The 22567-nt window shown below is 37.7% G+C and overlaps 1 protein-coding gene across 1 annotated transcript; it reads left to right on the plus strand.

Moving 5' to 3' along the window:
• The first annotated feature begins 6289 nt into the window (after positions 1-6289).
• Positions 6290-19955, plus strand: LOC134601390 (uncharacterized). Its single transcript, XM_063445866.1, has 8 exons — positions 6290-6331; positions 6850-6950; positions 9940-10082; positions 11207-11392; positions 13959-14144; positions 14597-14756; positions 17408-17528; positions 18813-19955. Exons 1-8 carry the CDS (start codon positions 6300-6302, stop codon positions 18916-18918), a joined length of 1035 nt encoding a protein of 344 aa, XP_063301936.1. The 5' UTR covers positions 6290-6299; the 3' UTR covers positions 18919-19955.
• The last annotated feature ends 2612 nt before the right edge of the window (positions 19956-22567 follow it).

The raw sequence follows: 22567 nt of genomic DNA on the forward strand, positions 1-22567 counted from the left end.
TATGCCATGTTTGAGGATATTTTGAACTTAAAGGGACTCTACAGTCACAAAAACAATTTTTAGCTTAACGAAGCAGTGTTGGTACATAGATCATGCCACTGCTCAATTCTCTGCCCTTTAGGAGTTAAAGTACTTTGTTTATGAAACCTTAGGCACATCTCCCTGCATGTGATTTACACAGCTTTCCTAAACACTTCCTGTAAAGAATCATCTAATGTCTACACTTACTTAACTGCAAATTCTGTTCAATTTAAAATGTCTTACCTCCTGCTCTGTTAATAGCTTGCTACACCTTGCTACATGAGCTTATTGTATGTAATTAAAGTTTCAATTACAGAGTAGAAGATAAAAATGTTTAACGTTTGTTACGTCATAATAAAAATGAAGTGAGTTTGTTTTCACGCAGGCTGTGTCAGTTACAGTCAGGGGAGGTGTGGCATAAACAGAAGCAAAAGTGATTTAACTCCTAAAAGGCAGAAAATTGAGATGTGAGCCTGTAGGGCATGAGCTATACACAAAATCTGCTTAGTTAAGCTAAAGTTGTTTTGGTGACTATAGTGTCCCTTTAAATGACATTTAAATGACACATGCAATCTACTCACATGAAGAATTATTTTATATTTTACATCATATGTCTAGCCTAAATGTTATAGTTATGTGGTATTGTTTAAAATGCTGTAATATGTGCTTTAGGATTTTGTTGTAATGTCATATTATATAATATCACTAATATAATGTGTTTTTTTCCAATGGATACGTAGAAACATAACATGTGACGGCAAATAAAAACTGTTTGACTCATCTAGTCTGATTAGTTAGATTGTATCTTCTTCGCACCAGGCAAAGGGATTGTTTTCAGAGATAGCAGCAGCTGTTAAACAGTAGTAATAGGATTAATAAAAAGAGTCAGAAACAAGGTGCTATGTCATAGGTAGTTTCTCTCATAAAGAATAATAGAAGCTGTCTAACATTGCATAGAGACTGACAATATGTATTAGTAGACTGTACTGGAGAAATGTTGCAACCAGTAAACTTTAATGAGTTGTGGCTGAAAAAGTAGTAACAAGATTGAAAATAAGCACCAAGTGGCCGTGTGTGTGTGTGTTGATGTGCCTGTGTGCATGTGTTTGTCTGTATATATATGGATTAGCTCTAACCCTAGTTTAAAACGGAACATCATGTTGAAGAATGTATTACAGGAAAATAGTGTTCTGGAGACATCAATAATGAACTTGATAGTTAGCCTGGTGGTTTATAATATCTATCTGTTTATAATGTCTATAACCAATTGAGAGCAGTTTGGCAGTGCCCTCTCTAACCATGTTCTGTGTCCAATAGCACAGGTTGCACACCCACAGACCAGCTTTGGGTAAGGGCCTAAGGCAAGAGATGTGGGGTAGAGTAGCAAAAAATACACGCAAAGGTAAAGGCACATAAGGATATACAGAATGGTAGTGGTTAATAGGCAGGATATACAGAGAGATACTACAGAAAATTACTGGACGGGGACACTAGAGTGGGAATAAGGCTAAAGCAGGATTTAAGCTTTAGGTTTCCAAAAAAATATATTAAATATATAAAAATTATATTGCTGGCAACATTGGACAAATATGGTATTTTTATCAGGATGTACAAATGTGATTAGTGATGTACACCAAGGTTATAGTTAAACAGTTATGTTAAGGGGCATTACGCTTTGAGAAGGCAAATTAGAATATCTGTTTAACAAAGATGGAGGAGGATATAGTATTTTGGGTATACAACTGGAATATAATACAGATTTAGGAAATCTGGAGAAGGACATGGGAAAGGCCATTAAAGTGCAACCATTGTAAAGGCATTACTAAGGATGACTTTTGTGTTACCCAAAAACTTGATGAGTTTTTAAAATAAAGGAACACTCTAAGCCAGGCATAGGCAATCTTTGGCACTCCAGATGTTTTGAACTACACATGCCATGATGCTTTGCCAGCATTATAGGTGTAAGAGCATTATGGAGGATGTAGTCCACAACATCTGGAGTGCCAAAGGTTGCCTATCCCTGCTCTAAACACATAAACACATTTCAAACGCTTGTGCCTTGTTTCAATTTAAAAAAGTACTAACTTCAACAGAAATTACATTGGATGCAATGAGATGTGGAAAAAAATGGAATGCACTAATGAACCATTTTTTCTGTGCACAATCCAGTTAAAATGGCAGGAATGTCCTGAAGCTGTGTCAAGCTGAAAAAGAATACTTGGGACAGGAGAAGATTAAAGAGGCGAAAGTGAGTATATCTGCTCTTTCTTTGAGGATTACATTTATGTAGTTGCAGTAATCTTGCAAGTCAGCTTTTTATGGTCAGAGAGAATAGTGTGTCACAAAGGAGATCAGATTAAAACAAGCATTCTGATAAAAGTCTAGACTTAATTTTTTTTAGAATATTTAGTCAACTGTTTCAGGTCAAAGGAGGAAGTCACAGGAGGATTATGGAGGCATCAGAGTTGGTAAGAGTTTGTAAGGATTGTGACAGAGCTTCTTTACTCAGACTGAGTAACTCCCTGAGGTGTGCTTCCTAGCTGCCCCAGGGGACTCTTGAGTGCTCTAAACCCAGTCACTGAACATTGACTTGAGTCTCTCTGGAACTCTTACAATTGACCAGGCTGCAGCTCCCTTCTGTCAAGATTACTAGTTTATCCAGCACGCAGAATTATATCACACCTAGGACTAAGGATAAAGTTTAACCAGACCTTAGACTTAACATATCCAAGAATAGTCAGAATACTTGCCGAGGTCAGGGATACAGAAGAAGACCCAATGATAAGGGACAGACAAAAGTCAAGGATACCAGAAATCAGGGAAGTCAAAACTAAGTCAAAGTCAAAAACCAGAAATATATGATGAGGAACGCACTCTTGGATAACCAGCAAAGGGGAACCATGACAGGGCAACAAGTAAAAGGAAAAATGAGTTTAAATAACCCTCCTGCAGATCTGATTGTCCGTAACCGGCCTTTGACCCCCAAAGCAAGCGTGCACATCTTTTGCGTGACGTCACACGCACGTCGACGAGGCCGTCATTACCATGGGCGGATGTGGGGCTACAATATGGCATGGATCTGCAGGAGCCAGTGTCCACCTACATGACGCAGAAGTCAGGCACACCGGCGCAGGACTGCTGAGTAACACTTCCATTATTTCCAGGAAGGCAATTTTCACCGCATATTAAACTGTTAATAGCTCCCAACTGATTCCTCTTCTGCAACTGTCACTAGTCTAATACTATCCTTACCTTTTTGTGTCATTTTACCCCACTCCCTCTAGCATGTAAGCTCATTGAGCAGAGCCCTCAACCCCTCTGTTCCTGTGTGTCCAACTTGTCTGGTTACAACTACATGTCTGTTCGTCCACCCTTTGTAAAGCGCTGCAGAATTTGACGGCGCTCTATAAATATCATAATAATAATTATAATAAGGTGAGGATTAATATGTGACACCTTCTTCCAGGCAGGTATTGTCCCCTCTGCCTTTGCCTCTTTAAATATAAAATAAATGCCAGAAAATAGATTATGATGACATATGACCAAAATATCTAGCTTACTTGGCTTGATGAACAGATAGCAAGGACATCAAAGAAGGGGAAATAAATGTAAAGTGCATGTGAATAAGTTTAAAGGTATAGTGTGGTGAAAGTACAATGTCTACACCTGTACCGAAAAGGCAATTACTCATATCCCCAGACCACATCCTGGTCCAATCCCCATGGCCATCCTCTTACAACTATACTTCCATATCCTTCATCCTCAGTTCTGTAATTTTATTCTCCTATCTCTCTTGTGTCTCTCTCCCCATCTTTCCTGCACTGCTTTTGTCTCTCTCTTCTCACACATCTTCCAAAAACCCTTGTGTTTCTCTATTTTTATCTCCCTAAACCCAGTTTGGTCACTCTCCCCTAAACCATATTACTCTACACCCTGTTCCAAATTATTATGCAAATTATATTTTTCTCATTTACCTAAATAATTGATGTAAATAACAGTCAGCATAATTCTCATGTTATTAACTATTAAGAGTACAATTCAAATTTTATTGAACAAACCTCCTAATGATAACAGTATTTTTTTTAAAACATAAAAAAACAATGCACTGTTTCAAATTATTACGCACAGTAAGTTTCAAAACACTTTATAGGTTGTAAAGAACTGAAAATTGTCATTTGTTGTGTTTGCAGCATATTTACTGAAATCCAAAGCTATTTCAATCAAACTTATAACAACGTTTTAACTTTTTAAACATTTTAACAGGTCACGTTACATTTTAACATAGGACCCCTTATTTGATAGCAGCTTCACAAGTCTTGCATCCATTGAACTTGTGAGTTTTTGGACAGTTTCAGCTTGAATTTGTTTGCAAGATGTCAGAATAACCTCCCAGAGCTGATGTTTGGATGTAAACTGACTCCCACCCTCATAGATATTTTGCTTGAGGATGCTCCAAAGGTTCTCAATAGTATTGAGGTCAGGGGAGGATGGAGGCAACACCATGACTTTTTCTCCTTTTATCCCCATAGCAGCCATTGATGCAGAGGTATTCTTTGCAGCATGAGATGGTGCATTGTCATGCATGAAGATGATTTTATTACGGAAAGCATAGTTCTTCCTTCTGTACCAGGGAAGAAAGTGGTCAGTCAGAAACTCCATATACTTTGCAGAGGTCATCTTTACACCTTCAGGGACCCTAAAGGGGCCGACCAGATCTCTTCCCATGATTCTGGCCAAAATCATGACTCCACCACCGCCTTGCTGACGTCGCAGCCTTATTGGAACAGGGTGGCCGTCCACCAACCATCCACTACTTAAATTGGGCTTACCTGGCAATCTAATTATCACAGGTGTCCGAGATTGTTTTCAGTGATCAAAAGAGTCCTGAGACACAATGCCATCCATGAGTTAAACTGAAAAACAAAATATTTAATCTTTGTGACACTTAAATAGAATTTGCATAATAATTTGGAACAGGGTGTAGTTGTGTGGATAGCAGGAAGGTGCTGAAGCTGTGTCAAGCTGGTTTGATAAGTTCTTGCCTAGTATAAAATTAGAAAAGCACTAGTATACTATCACCTAAGAGATATAAGGCTAATGAACTCCACATCTGGGACTTCAGCCCCCAAAAAAACATATTTACAAGACCTACGGTCTACACCACTTTAGCCAGCTTGTGTGGGAGTGCAGGAAAGCGGAATGCATAGTAAATAGGAGTGTAAGAAGAGAAAAAATAGATTTCAGTGAGTGTCAGGAGAGTGAGAGTTGAAATAAAATTACTATGAGTAGAAAGGAAAAAAAACTCTTGATCAGCCAGTCAGTTAGTTATTCCTATTTTATGTGAGGTCAGGGCTATTTCAGGTAATAGGAAGTAGGTTTAGATAAACTGAGTGACTTCATTTTGGGAATAATTAGTCTTAATTCAGTGTTTATTTTGTTCAGTTTGAATGTTAATATATATATTGAATGTTACCCTTCAAATTGTATTACTGCCACTATAGCTACATATTAGTAAAGAACCCAAATAATATTTTATGTTTTTGCCCTCCAAGATAATGCTTGCTTTTATAGTGAAGTAAGAGAAGGAAAATGGAAGCTGTCCTAGGACTGAAGGGGAAGAAGTATGCATAGAAGGAGTACCAAGATAAGGCTCACCAGTCCAATGGGAAAAGCAAGACATTCTCTGAGACACTTTCATGCAGGACAGGTCTCCTTTATCAGGGTCAGCTGCATTCTTCAAATGGAGTGACAGAGATATGCTTTCCATTGCCATTCCAACTTGTCTTGATTCAGTATGAACGCTTGTGCGTTGCTAGCAAAAACATGAAGCAATGGTACCAAAAGACATTAGCAATGTTCTTGAAAGGAAAGGTAGGTATTCACCCATTATAAAGCATGTGTAATTCTTCATAGTGTTTACATCAGGACTCTTTCAATGTCGTTGAGAAGGATTAAGGAGGATATAAAAAAATGAGTTAGAGCCCCAAGTAATTAGATCAGTTTAGCTCCATCAGACCACTTTCCCACTCAAGATCTATTTTAAATCTTCTCTCAATTTGTATTATTCTTTTACCATATAAAAAAAGATATCACAGATGTTTTGTTTGTTGTTATTTAATTTCCATTATACCAAATTACTCATGAAGCTTATCAATTTAATGATAAGTTCAACTGTTTACACTTATCTGATTACAAGCACGATGTGGCGTTGCTTAGAATTTCTTTTGGTTCCGAGTAGCATATAAAAGAGTCTTGGAAAGCTGTTTATTCAAAAAGAGATGTTCATTAACCTTTGGATCTCATCAGCCAGGTAGGTTAACTATTTTTCTACAAAGAGCATGTCTTTAATTAAAAAATACTTAATATTTCTTATAAACATAAAATGTGTAAGTAGTACATTAATTCAGGACAAAATAATAGTTATGTATATTTATATACCTAGTTTTATTTATTAGGTTATCCTATGGAAAATATTGTGTAGAAAATCATTTTTATAGATTATACTATTTCCTTAACTTGCAATATTTCAGAGAGTTTCTGCAATATTAACATAGAAGTTTTAACACGTTTTTGTGCATGCAATAGATGTGCAAAACAAAATAAAAATGGAAATGGTAAATAACTTTACTTAATTTTTAATGTCATACATACTGTAAATACAAATGTCTGGAAATCTGTTGTCTGTACTATATATAGAATTACAGGCAGCTACTGCAACCTGCACATAAGCCCAGCAGTGTGCCAAGAGCCCCCATTTGTTTTTAAAATTTGTAAGGTAGAATATAAATTACAACAGCAAGTAAAAGATTTTTCATTGGTTTCCTTTAGGATGCATTATAGTAAACATCTACTTGTCGTCACAATTGTTATCTGGGCTTCAGCTGCACAGTTCCTTGACGAAGAGTGGATCCTGTGGAAATCCAAATATGGTATATTTTTTGTCTATCTATATGTGTGTGTATAGTACGTGTTTTTTTATTGTTGTTTTATTTGTGCAAGCTAGGGACATATTTATCAAGAAAAACAAGTGTAATCCTTAGGAAAAGTGCTAGGTTTGGAGCAATCCACCAGTTTCTACAAGGATGGCCCATTTTGGTGTCTAATCCCCAAAGTCATCAGTTTTGCCTTAATAAATTATTTCATGTACTTATTTACTTTATTTCTCAAATATATGATACAGAAAGTCCTTAAAATAACCCCTCATGATAATGAGGTGGCTCCCTTCCTTGGCGACAGCCTACCTACCCTCATCAGACTCTCCCCTAGTCAAATTGTTTAAAAAGTCCCTCAAAACACATCTGTTCAGAAATGCTTATGAACTCCAAGAATGAATATCTATACCTATTTACATTTGTCTCTTGCTCTTCTAAAGAGCCACACTTCACTCTCTCCTCCAGTTATGCTATGTTTCCACCGTATTTGGTGGTAAATGTCCCCCCTTTCATAATATTGTAAAGCGCTGCGGAATGAGTTAGCGCTATATATATACACTAATGTCTGTGCCTACTAAATTTGCTTTAACTCTTTAGAGCAACTAAAGCTGCCCAAACTCTCTAATCAGACAACAAAGATCCCCTAAGAAATATATTACCTGCCTTTCGAGTGTCTGACTTAAATGAACACTCCATGCACCATAACCACTTATGCCTACATTTCAGCATGGTTTGACATACATCTGGGTCCAATGGTCTCAAGTAGAAGAAGCAAGATACCAATGTTGGCATTAATTGATTGACTGACTGAGAGTGTTAGTTTAACAATCCCAACCAAGGAAAGCATTGAATGATAACTGCATTGAACAAACTGGTAGCCAGCTTCTATAGTTTTAAAATGTCCAAATGTAGCACTGGAACTCAGAGTGAATAAAATGGCTTGTAAGATTACTACTGAATGGTGCTGTGACAGAGCTCCCGTACTCCAACTGAGTACATCCACCTGGTCAGCTTCCTAGCTGCTATCAGGGACCCTGGAATGCTTCAGCCCCAGTTGCCAAAACTTGACTAGGGTTTCCGAGTGCTTCTTCCATCCTGGACCAAGCTTCCACTCTCTTCTTCCAGACAGGTATCATAACCTCTGCCTCTTCTGTTTCTTTCCCAGGCAGGTATCACACCTCCTACCTACAGTGTCTCCAGTTACTACCTTTACATAGACACTTGTGGTTCTCAGGCCTAGCTCTTTTGTAACTTGTCATAGGAATCAGGGACCAAAGCAGCCAACCAACAGGTCCTAAAACTGTTACTGAGATCCATGAATAAACTAACCAGGACACATAGCTCCCAATGGAACTAACACAGAATGATTTATTTTCACTCACGACTAGCCCTTAAATGCATTACGTTTAACTTATGGTGACACGCTCAGTCTAATGCATAACCAATATAACCAAATCATACGGGGAAACATACAGGAAACCACAATTTCATAAAAACATATTTATAAAGGGGTGGGGAAGACAGTGACAAGAAAGCATCCACAGGAAAGGAGAACACGCAAAACATCTAACAAATGATACAAACCCTGCACCTATAATGGCACAGGGTGACTTAAACATAGGAGTCATCCGAGGATCTACTTGAAGACTCCTTCTAATGCTCTCAGTGATGGTGACTACTGTTACAGGCACCAAGGAGACCAGTGTGTCACAATAACCCCCTCAATGGGCTACAATAGGCAATGAGTACTTGGAGGGTTCCCTTGACAAAACCTCCTAGTAGGTAAAAGAGAGCTTTACCAGTCTTGCAATACTTATTAATATTAAGGGATATAAATCTCCCTGGATGCTGCACACCGGCACTTCATTATCATGTTTACTCCTGTGATGTGACTTTTACCTGAACTATAATTAAAGTTAAGTACTTTGTATTGAAGCAAAAAGTACTATGTAACAACACTTCCTTGTTCTGGGCAGACCAGTCCATGTAAACCCATTTCGGTTTCACATTTTCCCCCAAAAAACATATTTTTCTGCTGTATTGATGAAAGACTGATATTGTTCATTCTCAGAGTTTGGCCCTCTACTTGCCCGGCAATATGTGCCCTTCCTAGTGCACTTTCCTGGTACCAGAAGGAAAGTTTTAATGTAGCTGTGATACCTTTACCTTCGCCACTAAAGATTTAGTGGCAACCTGATAAAACTTAAAATGTGTGTCACTCCCACCCTCGGTGAATGGAATGCACCAAATGCACAGAGTAGGGCAAAAAAAAGAGAGCTATTCAACAACACCGACACTCTGGCTAATGTCTTTGGATAAGGAAAAGTGCCTATAGCGCACCATATAATGAAAAAAAAATGATTTTATTAAGATATCTTATTACCTAAGAATGGTACAAATAAAGTGCTTAGAGAAGGTATTGCTATCTACATACATAGAAAAACCATATAACACCATATAAATCAGATTTAAGGGCATACATAGAAACCCACAATTGTAACCAAGGTAATACTGACCAGAGGCTAGAGACCAAAAAAAAATCCAACATTTTGCTTCTTGTGCCTTTGTAATTGTAAAAATGGCATATACACAAAATGCTAACTTTGTAAGTAACGTAAATACAGAGTAAGTTAGGAGGGCCAGTTTCCCTGAAATAATCTGCCACAAGAAAACTGTGATCTTCTACTTGTCCTTTAGGAAATGGATGCTTGAAGAATTGTAGTACGACACAGAACAAAAGCTAAGCATTTACCTATGAATGCAGATAGATTATTTTAATCAATCCCTGCAACATAATATTAGGAAGATAAAAACGATTGATTTAAGAAGGTGCATGCATACGTTTATTAGCACTTAATTCCGGACTATGCATTGGAACATTTTTCGGTTACTTCAATGTAGACAGTTTATCTTTAAATACGGTGCAGTGTTTATTCCAATTCTGTAATTTAAGTTGTGCTCTATTTATTTATATATTTCATGGCAGGTAAAAAATATGCCACAAAACAGATTGAAGTGTTTCACAGGAACACATGGGAAGCTACCTGGCATAAAGTACAAAAACACAACCAGCTGGCAGAGCAAGGACTTCAAAATTACACTTTGACAATGAATCATTTTGCAGACATGGTAAGTTGGTATATATACATATGGCCATACTAATAATTTGAGTAGATGATCACCAGCAGATGCCACCTCTTTATTCTTCTGTCATGCTCTGGGAGTCCTGGTACATACCAATAGCTTGTATGTGCATGTTCAATGATGCCTTTTAATGCATTCCAGCTGTACCTGGTCCCAGGTCCACAGCAGTAAAATGCCCCGACCCATTATGCAGGGCTGGAGGCAGCCTCAGGTACCAGACAGACAATATAGAAAATACAGACAGATATGCAATGTCACTATCAGATACGGTCACTGGTCTCTTACTTGACACAATAACTTGACAAAAAACATGGCTGAGGTATACATAGGGGTATTGCTGTACTCAGGGGTCTATTCAGGCCTAATATCCATGCCCAAATAGGACATGAGACTAGCAGATCAATCAACATATATCCAGAGAATAGGGTTATTCACGAAAGTGAATTGAAAGTGAATCTCAAATTCAAGGATAGAGTTACCAAACTGAAAGCATAAATTGGTTAAGTAATTTTTACAGAAACTTTTTACAGAAACTTTTTCCAAAAGGAGAAAATCTAAATAAATTAAGCCTATAATGCCTATGAACATTAAATGCAAGGTGGGTGTAAAAAATAATGGAAAAAAAGAGCTACCATCAACTGCAGTATTACACATCCCGTGAATGCCTACTGGGGTGTTAATGAGACAGGATTAGCTATTCATTTTCATTCAATAATTTTATGTTAGAATGAATCACTGATATCTGATTAAATCTATATGCCATTACCTACTTGTTTACAATCCTGAAACACTAATCTCTGCCTACCTTTGTAATTTTTGCATCTCTTAAAAATGTTCCCTTATTTTATGATTTTGTGTTTTTTTTAATTTAGAAATGAGTACTTTGTATTATGCTTCTGTTTTACTCATCCTGAACATGTATAGGCCAGTTTTCCACTACTTTTGAAGATCAGAACAGTTTGTTGTTGACCTTTCAACAAATAGTCTATATCATTTCTGAGTGCTTTGTGTTCAAAATATTCTTTGTAATTCATGTAAGATGACAGGAGAATTTGTATGAAATATTGTGAAGTGAATAAAGTGATGGGTAGGTTTGATTACCCTTTCAGAACCAGGAAGAATTGAATTCCTACAAAGGCCTTCAATTGAAGAGGAGATTCCCACCATCAAATCATTCCAAGATCCATCAGGGAAAACTTACCAATGTTCCAGATGAATTTGACTGGAGAAAAACGGAATGTGTGACTCCAGTTGGTGATCAAGGCCAATGTGGTGCATCTTGGGCTTTTGCAACGGTAAGAAAAATGAATTCAATAGTGTGAATCAGGCTATTAATTATCATGCTCTGTCTGATGTAGTCAGAAAATAATCAATATTCAAGATATAATGTAAGGAAGATGTTTACTATTATACTGGCAGGTGCACTGAGGTAACAGGATAATAACAGAAAAAGAAACAAGAAAAGTAAAACTCTGTGAGGTAATGAAAACTTAACACATATATGTACCCACCATGAATTCATCCTTGCTGTCACTTCTCACAACAAATTCTATAAACAAACCAGTAAAAACATGCTTTTATTTAAAGTAACACTATGGGCACCCAGACACTTCATCTCAATGAAGTAGTCCGTATGCTATGTGCCCCCCTTTTAACTCTGCAATGTAAAACATTGCTGTTCTGATAGAACTTCAAAGTTTACAATGCAGGTTTAACGTCAGGAGACCATCTGATTGATGTAGAGCGCCATTTTGCAGCACATGCCTGCTAGCAACCCAATATTGATGATTTCAGCCAAAGAGGTGGAGCTTGAGCAGGGGGACTGGTGCAGTAAGGGGAAAAAAGGTAAGTAAATCATCTTTTTTAACTGTTACAGCGCAGGCTCAGTAACAAATGATGACTAGGTCACTATAGCGTTAGAAATACATATTTGTATTCTTAACACTGTAGTATTCCTTTTAATAAAAGGGTTGTGTTTTTACAATCAAATATGCACGTTCTATTTCCATTGCAGCCAATATAAGCTTTTCGCTTTAGTATTTTTTTTTTATATTATGTAAACTCTTATCTAGGGTTGCCATATCCACCATATTTTCCTTAACACCTATACTAATTAATTTTTATTAAAGGGACACTATAGGCACCAGAACAACTACAGCTTATTGAATTTGTTCTGGTGAGTAGAATCATTACCTTCAGGCTTTTTGCTGTAAACACTGTCTTTTCAGAGAGATTGCAGTGTTTACATTACAGCCTAGTGATAACTTCACGGGCCACTCCTCAGATGACTGTTAGAGATCCTCCCTGGGTCATGGCTGCCTAAAATGCCTCCAAACATTCAGTGTCTCCTCCCTCTGCATGCAGACACTGAACTTTCCTCATAGAGATTCATTGATTCAATCCATCTCTATGAGGAGATGCTGATTGGCCAGGGCTGTGTTTGAATCATGCTGGCTCTGCCCCTGATCTGCCTCTTTGTCAGTCTCAGCCAATCCTGTGAAGAAGCACTGTGATTGGATCAGGCTACCACTTCTGATGATGTCAGCAGACAGCTTGTTTTTCTGAGGCAAGCAGCATGCAGAGTTACAGCTTCAGGCTTGAATACAGTAAGGTTTTGCTATATTTATGGAGGCATGAGGGGCCCAGGGGGGCTAGATGGTGGTTTTAACACTATTGGGTCAGAAATACATGTTTGTGTTCCTGACCATATTGTGATCCTTTAATATCACAATACTATTTCTTTCAAAATGTGTTTTTCACATGCCTTATGAGAGGCTTTCATATCATTTCTATGACGGATTATGTTCTTGATAAGCGTATTTAATGCATACTTTCAATGCACCTGTTATTCCAGGAAAAGCTTCAATGGAAATTTCTGTAATGATAGATACTGACACCATCTGACACCAGTTAATTTTTTCAACATGTAAAATGTGTGTCAAAAAAGATACAGACAGAAATCACTATATTCTTCAACTGCATTCTCCACTTCCTTACTGTTAGCTGATAACTCCACAGCAAATACATTTCATTAATATTTTTAAATACATACTAAGTCAGGGTTATTTACGTACGTGAGAATTCAAATCTTGAAATAGAATAGATTAACTGAAAAAAATCAGTTATGCTTTCAGATTGGCTGTTTTGGTCTTAAATGAATACTATAGGGAAAGGAACACAAACATGTATTCCTTCCCCTATAGTGTTAAAACCATGATCTAGCCCCCCTGGTACCCATTGCCCCCTAAATATAGTCAAATCTTAGTTGTATCCAAGTCTGCAGCTGCTGTCTCTGCCTCTGACCTGCCTGCTTAATCTGACATCATCAGAAGTGATTCTGTGAGCCAATCACAATGCTTCCCTGTAGAATTGGATGAGACTGCATAGGAAGCAGATCAGGGGCAGAGCCAGCTCAAGTCAAACACAGCCCTGGTCAATCAGCATCTTCTCATAGAGATTAATTGAATCAATGCATCTCTATGAGGAAAGTTCAGTGTCAGTGTCACATTAAATTCGCTGTGAATCCTCACTTTAATAAACAATTCACATTAAAACTTCACTTTAAGTCTCACCCTGTCAGGGTTATTAACTAAAGTGAGAATTTTAAGGAAATTCAAAGTGAATTTTTAATTAAATGTAAAAATAGCTTGACTGTAAAAAATCTTCAGCTGTGCTTCCAGTTTGGCCATTTAGCCTTAAATTTAAAATTTACTTTGAATTCTCACTTAAATGAACAACCCTGTATGTCTAAGTGTGGCCATGCACTCTTATTAAGGGATTATTTCATCTCTAATAACAGTCATCTGGACCTTTGCAAATAATTACATATTTTTTTTATGTTTGTGGATATTCTGTTTTAAGGCGGGCATTATTGAAACACGTTATTGCGTTGAGAAGCATGTTCTAGTCGAACTGAGTAAGCAGCAACTTGTGGATTGCGATATGTATGACGATGGGTGCAATGAAGGCCATCCACTTAATGCTCTGGTGTATATTTCAAATGAAAAAGGCATTATGAGGAATGAAGACTATACATATTTAGAAAAGGTAAGACCTCTTACGTTCAGATTATCATTGTGTGGTAGATGTAGGAGATAACACTTGCTCTATTATAATATTTACATGTTCCATGAGTTACAGCATTGAGTTTAACAGTTGATAGAGCTTCATCGGATTTTGCTGGATAATGCATGAACATATTTATATATACTATTACAAAGAGGGTTTGAAAAGAGCAAGGCTCTCCCTTAATAATGAGTAGCAGTAACAGTGATCAGATTCATTCAGACTCCGAATTCATATTATTTGATTATTGCATTGACTCTTGGCACGTATACATATTCCCTGGCAGTGGTTATTGCCCGCCTCACCTTTAATGCTTCAGTTTAGTACAAGGAATGATATTTAAATTAAACATTTATATTTTGGGTGGAAAAAACACTCAAACACTTACAAATATGCTTATTTTTATCTAATTGTTTGTCATTTTATTTCGTAAGAAATCTAAATGTTTATATGACGAAACTAAAGCAATAAAATTTAGCGAGACAGATTTCTATTACGTGACTGGGGAAGACAACATGGCAATATCCGTGGCACAAGATGGACCTATTACTGTTTTAATAGCAATTTCTGAAGAATTCATGCAGTATTCAACAGGTAATTAATAAAGAAAAGGATTAATAAGGCAGCATAACATTTAATTTAAAATGTCATGAACACTCCAGATGTTTCTTAGTTTAATTATAAGAAATTGAGAGCTGCAACATACAAGCCTTTATAGTGTAATTTATAGTTAAAGAAATCACCTCTAAAACACAGTTGTTTTAATTCTATCAAACATAAATTAATTCATCTGAATTTAATCAAGTCCATCAAGTTAGCAGAACGGTTGTTAAAAAGTAAAAAAGCACAAAGGTTGATCTAGATCTAGCACTGAAACTCTTTGAAATGTTTATGACATTTATTGATGTTTGTTCAAATAAAAAGGAAGGGGTCACACTCAAATAAAAATCCACACTTGGTTTCACAGAGAGAAGTGTCTCACTCCCAGTAGTAGACAAAAACAAAAAGTGTCTGGGCACACTAGCATTGGAATTAAGTGGCTTTTAAAAGGAACAAGCCAAAAGACTATGTTTTATCTCCATTCCAGAATCTTTATCAAGTGCTTGATACACTTGATAAAGACTCCAATATAGAGTTAGAACATTGTCTTGTGGCTTGTTCCTATTAAAAGCTGCTTAATTCCGTGGCTTGTGTGTCCAGGCACTTTTTGATATTGCATTGATTTTTGGACTATAGACCAGCAAACATATCTATTGTCATCTTTACTGTGATTAGTATATTTACTTACCTTTGAATAGAGAAGAAAGCCCTGCAAGCATAGGCGTGCGCACGGGGTGTGCCCTTTTGTGCCTGGGCACACCCTAATCCCCGTGGCACGCACTATGGATTGAGTCCTGCAGGAACAGCGTTCCTGCACTTTTCTTTAAGCAGGAACGCTGTTCCTGCAGGCACTCAGCGCCCCAAATGCCCCCTTCCCCGTGTTCCCCCATCATCCCCCCTCTCTCCATATCAGCCGCGGCGAGGGAGCTGTGTGCTCTCTGCTCCCTCTCGCCGCGCGGGCTGTCTGCAGACGCCGGGAGCCGGAATATGACGTCATATTCCGGCTCCCAGCTACAGCAGACAGCCCGCGCGGCGAGAGGGAGCAGAGAGCACACAGCTCCCTCGCCGTGGCTGATATGGAGACAGGCACCCGCCCCACTGCACCCCAGGGACAAGTCCACACCAGCTCTCCAAGGAGGCTGGGTGGACATTTTTTATTAAAAAAATAATAATGTGTGAATGTGTGTGTGTGTGTGTGTGTGTCTGTGAATGTGTGTGTGTGTCTGTGAATGTGTGTGTGTGTGTGTGTGTGTGTGAATATGTCTGTGAGTGAGTGTGTGTGTGTCTGTGAATGTGTGTGAATGTATGAGTGTGTGTCTGTGAGTGTGCGTGTGTATGCATGTATGTATATATATATATATATATATATATATATATACACACACACACACACACACACACGTGTATATTTTTTTTGGGGGGTTGGGAATCTTGGGAGAGTTCCCACACATTATTCCACAGGACTTGTACCCTCCCGATCTCCCCTGTCGGCTCACACAGAGCCGGCGCTATCTGAGTGCCGGCTCTGCTCTAAGCCTCCATGGGCCGGCAGGGAGATCAAAGATCTACCTCACCGGCCCACAGCAGCATGGAGGGAGGCAGGAGAGGACCCAGGGAGCTCTAGACAGCAGCTCCGCTAGGTTCCTCTCGTGATATCTGAGCGTTGCCGCAGCAACGCTCAGATCTTGCGAGAGTTAACTCTAGCCCAGCAGGCTAGAGTTCACTCTCCACTGGACCACCAGGGATGGCACATGCACATGATCCCCCCTCCCTACATAAGGTCAGAAGTGAGGGGGGATATTTATTAATCTGCCCCCACCTCCACAATCCCTCCAAACATACAGCACACACACACACACACATACAGCACCTACACACATACAGCACCCTCACACACAGCACACTCACACATACAGTACACATACAGCACCCTCACACACACAGTACACTAACCACACCCTCATAAACACACACAGCACCTTTACAAACACACAACACCCTTACACACAGCACACTAACAGCACCCTCACAAACACACACACACAAACCGCACCCTCACAAATACACGACACTCACACAAACAGCACCATCACACACACAGCACCCTCACAGGACAAACACACACACACACACAAACACCCTCACACACAAACAGCACCCTCACAAACACACACACACACACACACAAACACCCTCACCCACACATTACACTAACAGCACCCTCACACACACTAACAGCACTTGCGCACACACACAGCAGTGTATGTATGTGTGTGTGTATATATATATATATATATATATATATATATATACACACACACATATACATGCGGCATGTGTTTGTGCTTTAGGGTGCACACCCTAATGCAATAGGCTGTCCACGCCTATGCCTGCAACTCCAATTAGATGTGACTTTTTAAGCCACCCAAACATGGTCAAAGGATTAAATAGCCACCACATCCTATTATAGTTGCAGTGTTTTAATTTCTCTATTGTTGTAGCAATATTCTCATCATATCAACAATTTTCTATGAAACAGCATTATAGTTAAAGATGACACATAAATGTTTTAATTCCAGCATTATTTCAGTTTTCCTTTATTTAAACCATTGCTAACATTTTAAAACCTCTTTTATTTACTAAAGGAATATTTGACGGAAGTTGTCCTGGAATAATAAATCATGCAGTAATCATTGTGGGTTATGGAAGTGAAACAAGTGGACACAGTCCAGATATAAAACAAGATTACTGGATAATTAAGAATAGGTAAATTAATAAACTAATTAATAAATGTAGAGATCCCTCTCTATATACTTGAAAACAGAATGTACCTGTCATTGTTGATTATATATTTCCTACCTGTTCTATGTTAAATTTTGTATATATTGTATATTAATATTGTATTTGTATTTTATTGTACTCTAACTGTAACAATGCAATGATTTGTGGACCCAGGACATACTTGAAAACAAGAGAAATCTCAATGTATCTTTCCTGGTAAAATATTTTATAAATAAATAAATAAATAAACAATTATCAATTTCAGTACACAGTTTCTTGCATAATGCACATTTTGATTATTAATAAATATATATCTTTAGAAGGCAGCTTGTTATGTGCATCCCCATCTAAAATTGGACTTGAGTTAAAAAATGAGTTGACAAATTCCTAAATTTAGTTTTTGACTTTGTTTAATATAAACTTTGAAGATGTTAAATGCACTTTTCTTAAATGTGCTATGATTATTCTTATCTTCTTTGGTAAAAACAGTTTGTACTGTATTGAGTCTTCTATGATTTCATAAGGTACTTAGTGAATATCTGAAAATAAATGAAAATTAATTATACTTAAGCTGATTACATGCTTTTCTCTAAGTTGCTCACATTGTCTTAACCTTGGCACTGTCCCAGGTGCCAAAAAGGCTGAGCTAATTTTAGGTCTCAGGAAAAGGTTTGTGAATTTATGAAATGTTGTATTTGGCTTTGCAATGCAAAGACGTCACCAGTAATTTGTCATTCAGACCTAGTTATATTCTAAACTATAAATACAAGAATTAGTTGGCACATGTGTATTTATGACTTTTGCCTATTGCGCTGCGTGATGATATTCCATTGGCCCTCTGAGAGAGAGGGGGTGGTTCTCACAACTCTAGCAGGGTCAATCACTAAAGTGAGAATTGCCAAGAATTCAAAGCAAATTTAAAAATTTGGGTCAAAATAGCTGATTTAGAAAAACAGAATTCAACTCTGTTTTTAGTTTTGCTATTTTGGGCTTACATTTGAAATTCACTTTGAATTCACTTTACATTTTAACTTTTGTGAATAAACCTGGAGGTTTAAGATTGGATATGGTGTAAATAAAGATGCATAGCATTAATTTGTTACTTAGATGTGGTGAGAAAACCTAATTTGATCTGAGGTCAACTGTTGTCCTTGTAGGGACTGCCAAATATAAGGATTAGGATAGACGTAGTGTTTTCTAATGAATAGAACACTGCATTATGCCTGTATTATTATTACTATTAAACAATCATATTATTTTTCCATGTAGTTGGGGTGAAGGATGGGGAGAAGGCGGTTATGCAAGAATGAAGAGAAATGTTAACCAGTGCAAAATAGCATCTGAGGCAGTTTCAATGGATTTCACAGTCGCTTGAAGAACAGCTTGTGTTCCAGCAAATGTCCCTATGGCTAAGAAGAATATCTACCTCACTGTAGAGGGTTTCACTTATTAAAGCAATCTTGAGATGAGCTCTTATCAGATAAAATTGGTAAATTGTATCATGACTTGCTGTTTATCTTGCTTTTAATTCAAAACTTGTTTCAGCTTGTATGCAAAGAAAATAATTAGAATTTTGATTTATACTTTTACACAAAAGAGGCCTTAATGATGGTGGGAAATTGTTATTTGAATAAAGAAGAAAACAGCCTGTAAGCTAAAATATAAAAGGGGAGATTTATTAAGACAAGAGTGTTATTCTGGGACAATAAGGAGCAATCACCATAGAAACTATTAGAATGTTTCTCAAACTTAGCTCTTTGCACCCAAAATAACAAATGTGTTGCCTTTATAAATCTTGCACAAAATTAGTTATATCTATTCGTGACGTGTCATTAAATGGGGAAAGAGGACTCAAAAACCACAAAAGCAATAGAATGCCAGTCTGTCTATTCAACCTATTTATAAATGATCTTAAAATATTTATTATAAACCATGTTTCAGTGTTTGCAGAAGACACAAAACTCTGTCAAGTATTACAATGTGAGCAAGATATTACTTTGCTGCAGAGGGATTTAGATAGATTGGGGGACTGGGCACTCAAAGGGCAGAGGACATTTTTTTGTAGATAAATGGGAAGTTATTCACTTCAGGATAAAGAATGCACAAGTAACTTACCCCTAAATGGTAGTGAATTAGGGATAACACATGAGAAGGATTTGGGAAAGGTTCTAGACATCAAACTAAGCAACAATGTCCACTGTCAATCAGCAGTTGCTTGCTTAGACCAAGCAGGTGTTAGCATGTATAAAAAGGGCATTTCTTCTCACGATGAAAATATTATTTTGCCTATTTATAAATCAGTGTTAATCTCTAAATGATGAAGGCAATTGTCCAAGTTCTGATCAAAACAAAATGTAAACAAAACCTTGAATTTGCGCTATATGTCTGTTAAATTTACCTCTTTTGTATTAAATGCACAATCTAATATGATTTTTTTTTGTTCTGCATATCATTTTAACTGTGAATGTAATGACATTGTTAACTTTTACTGCAATAAAATACACATATTTGCATTTAGTGGTGTCTCACGAGTACAACAGTACCCCCTATTCTGCCCTGCGGCACTGAAGCCCGCTTCCTGCAGGGCTGCATAATACGCCCTGAGGAATTTAGGGCGAGCACCTGTTTTAAAGATGGATATTATGGCACTAGGAAAAGTGGAGAGGTGGGCTATAAAATTAGAAATGGTAATTTAAGCTTTTTATTATGTAGAAAGGCTTCAAATTTAAACCTGTTTATTTTATAAAAACAACACCTCATTGCCTGAACACCTATTTATTCATAGGACAAAAGGTCATCTGGTTAGATTGGAAGAAAGAAGGTTTAGATGAATGCAAAATAAAGAGTTCTTTCCTGTAAAAACAATATAGATGTGGAATTTTCTGCTTGAAGAGGTGGTTTTAGACTTTTTTTTTGAGACTATGTAGCTTAGTAACTATAATCTGACACAAATGCACCCTGGTCTGTAATAGAATATGTGCCAGCAGAAGGACTTGCCCCAGATACGAAATGGCTGAGGTTGCAAATGGCCACACTAGAGGTACATGTAAGTAGGAAAGTGGTCACATGAAACCAAGTATGAGTTCAGATGTACAAAATGAAGAAAAAGGCAACAGAACAAATTAAATATATTGGATAACAAATGTACTTGCTAGATAAAAGAAATGTAAAAACAGACAATGAAAATGACAATGAAGTGTTCCATGTAATGTCCCAGTGATTAGGGAATCCAAGAGCAACGTTTATTGTTCAGGACCTAAGACAAATTATTACCAACACAAACTGTTATATTTAAATATTATTATAGTAGCCTAATGAGTCTCCTCCTTTTCACATTGTAGGACCTTTTCAAGACAAATTACACCCCTCTTTGAACAAAATGTATTAGGTATCAAAGAAAGAAAGTATGCTTAATTAAGGAGTAAATTAAAATACTGATTTAATTAAAATCTTAAAAAAGGTCTGTGAAATCAACAGTTAGCTCATTTTTGTCTTATTAATTTTTCTGAATATTTTTCCTTAACGGAATTTGGACCAGCTGAATAATGGATGGAATTCGACCATCCTGAAAATGTTTTTACTTTTAGATGAAGTGGTTTGGCCAACCTTTTCCATGCACAAGTCTTATAATAACACTATCCACTAAAGGGCAAGGCACTCACACTCAATGGTCTGCGTTGTCAATCTAAGGGGATTCCCTGAGGTTATATATAGGAGGTACAAGGGACATCTTACTGAATGCCTCTTCTTTCATTACAAAAGCCCTTCTACATTTCACTTGTGTTTCCATTTTCTATTTACAATACAGTATTTGATCCCCTGCTGATTTTGAACGTTTGTACACTGGAAAATAAATGATCAGTCTATAATTTTAATGGTAGGTATATTTTAACAGTGAAAGACAGAATAACAAATACAAAAAACAGACAAACGCATGTCAAACAAGTTATACATTTATTTGCATGTCAATGAGTGTAATAACTATTTGGTCAATCAATCAGTAAGATCTCTTAAAGGGAGTGTTTCTAATCTCAGCTCGTTACCTGAACAAAAGACACCTATCCGCTGAAGCAATCACTCAGATTCCAAACTCTCCACCATGGCTGAGACCAAAGAGCTCTGCAAGGATGTCAGAGACAAGATTGTAGACCTACACAGGAAAGGGGCTACAAGACCATCGCCAAGCAGCTTGGTGAGAAGGTGACAACAGTTGGTGCAATTATTCACAAATGGAAGAAACACAAAATAACTGACTGTCTCCCTCCGTCTGGTGCTTGATGCAAGATCTCACCTCATGGAGTTTCAATGATCATTAGAATGGTGAGGAATCAACCCAGAACTAGACAGGAGGATCTTGTTAATGATCTCAAGGCAGCTGGGACCACAGTCACCAAGAAAACAATTGGTGACACACTATGATGTGAAGGACTGAAATCTTGCAACACCCGCAAGGTCCCCCTGCTCAAGAAAGCACATGTACAGTCCCATCTGAAGTTTGCCAATGAACATCTGAATGATTCAGAGGAGAACTGGGTGAACATGTTGTGGTCAGATGAGACCAAAATCGAGCTCTTTGTCATCAACTCTATGTGTTTGGAGGAGGAGGAATGCTGCCTATGACCCCAAGAATACCATACCCACCATCAAACATAGAGGGGGAAACATCATGCTTTGGGAGTATTTTTCTGCTAAGGGGACAGGACGACTGCACTGCGTCAAAGGGATGATGGACAGGGCCATGTACCGTCAAATCTTGGGTGAGAACCAACTTGCCTCAGCCAGGGCATTGAAAATGGGTCGTGGATGAGTATTCCAGCATGACAGTGACCCAAAACACACAGTCAAGGCAACAAAGGAGTGGCTCAAGAAGAAGCACATTAAGGTCCTGGAGTGGCCTAGCTGGTTTCCAGACCTTAGTTCCATAGAAAATCTGTGGAGGGAGCTGAAGGTTCGAGTTGCCAAGCGTCAGCCTTGAAAACCTTAATGACTTGGGGAGGATCTGCAAAGGGGAGTGTGACAAAATC

The sequence above is a fragment of the Pelobates fuscus genome, chromosome 3 (assembly GCF_036172605.1).
Source record: "Pelobates fuscus isolate aPelFus1 chromosome 3, aPelFus1.pri, whole genome shotgun sequence".
Taxonomy (NCBI): domain Eukaryota; kingdom Metazoa; phylum Chordata; class Amphibia; order Anura; family Pelobatidae; genus Pelobates; species Pelobates fuscus.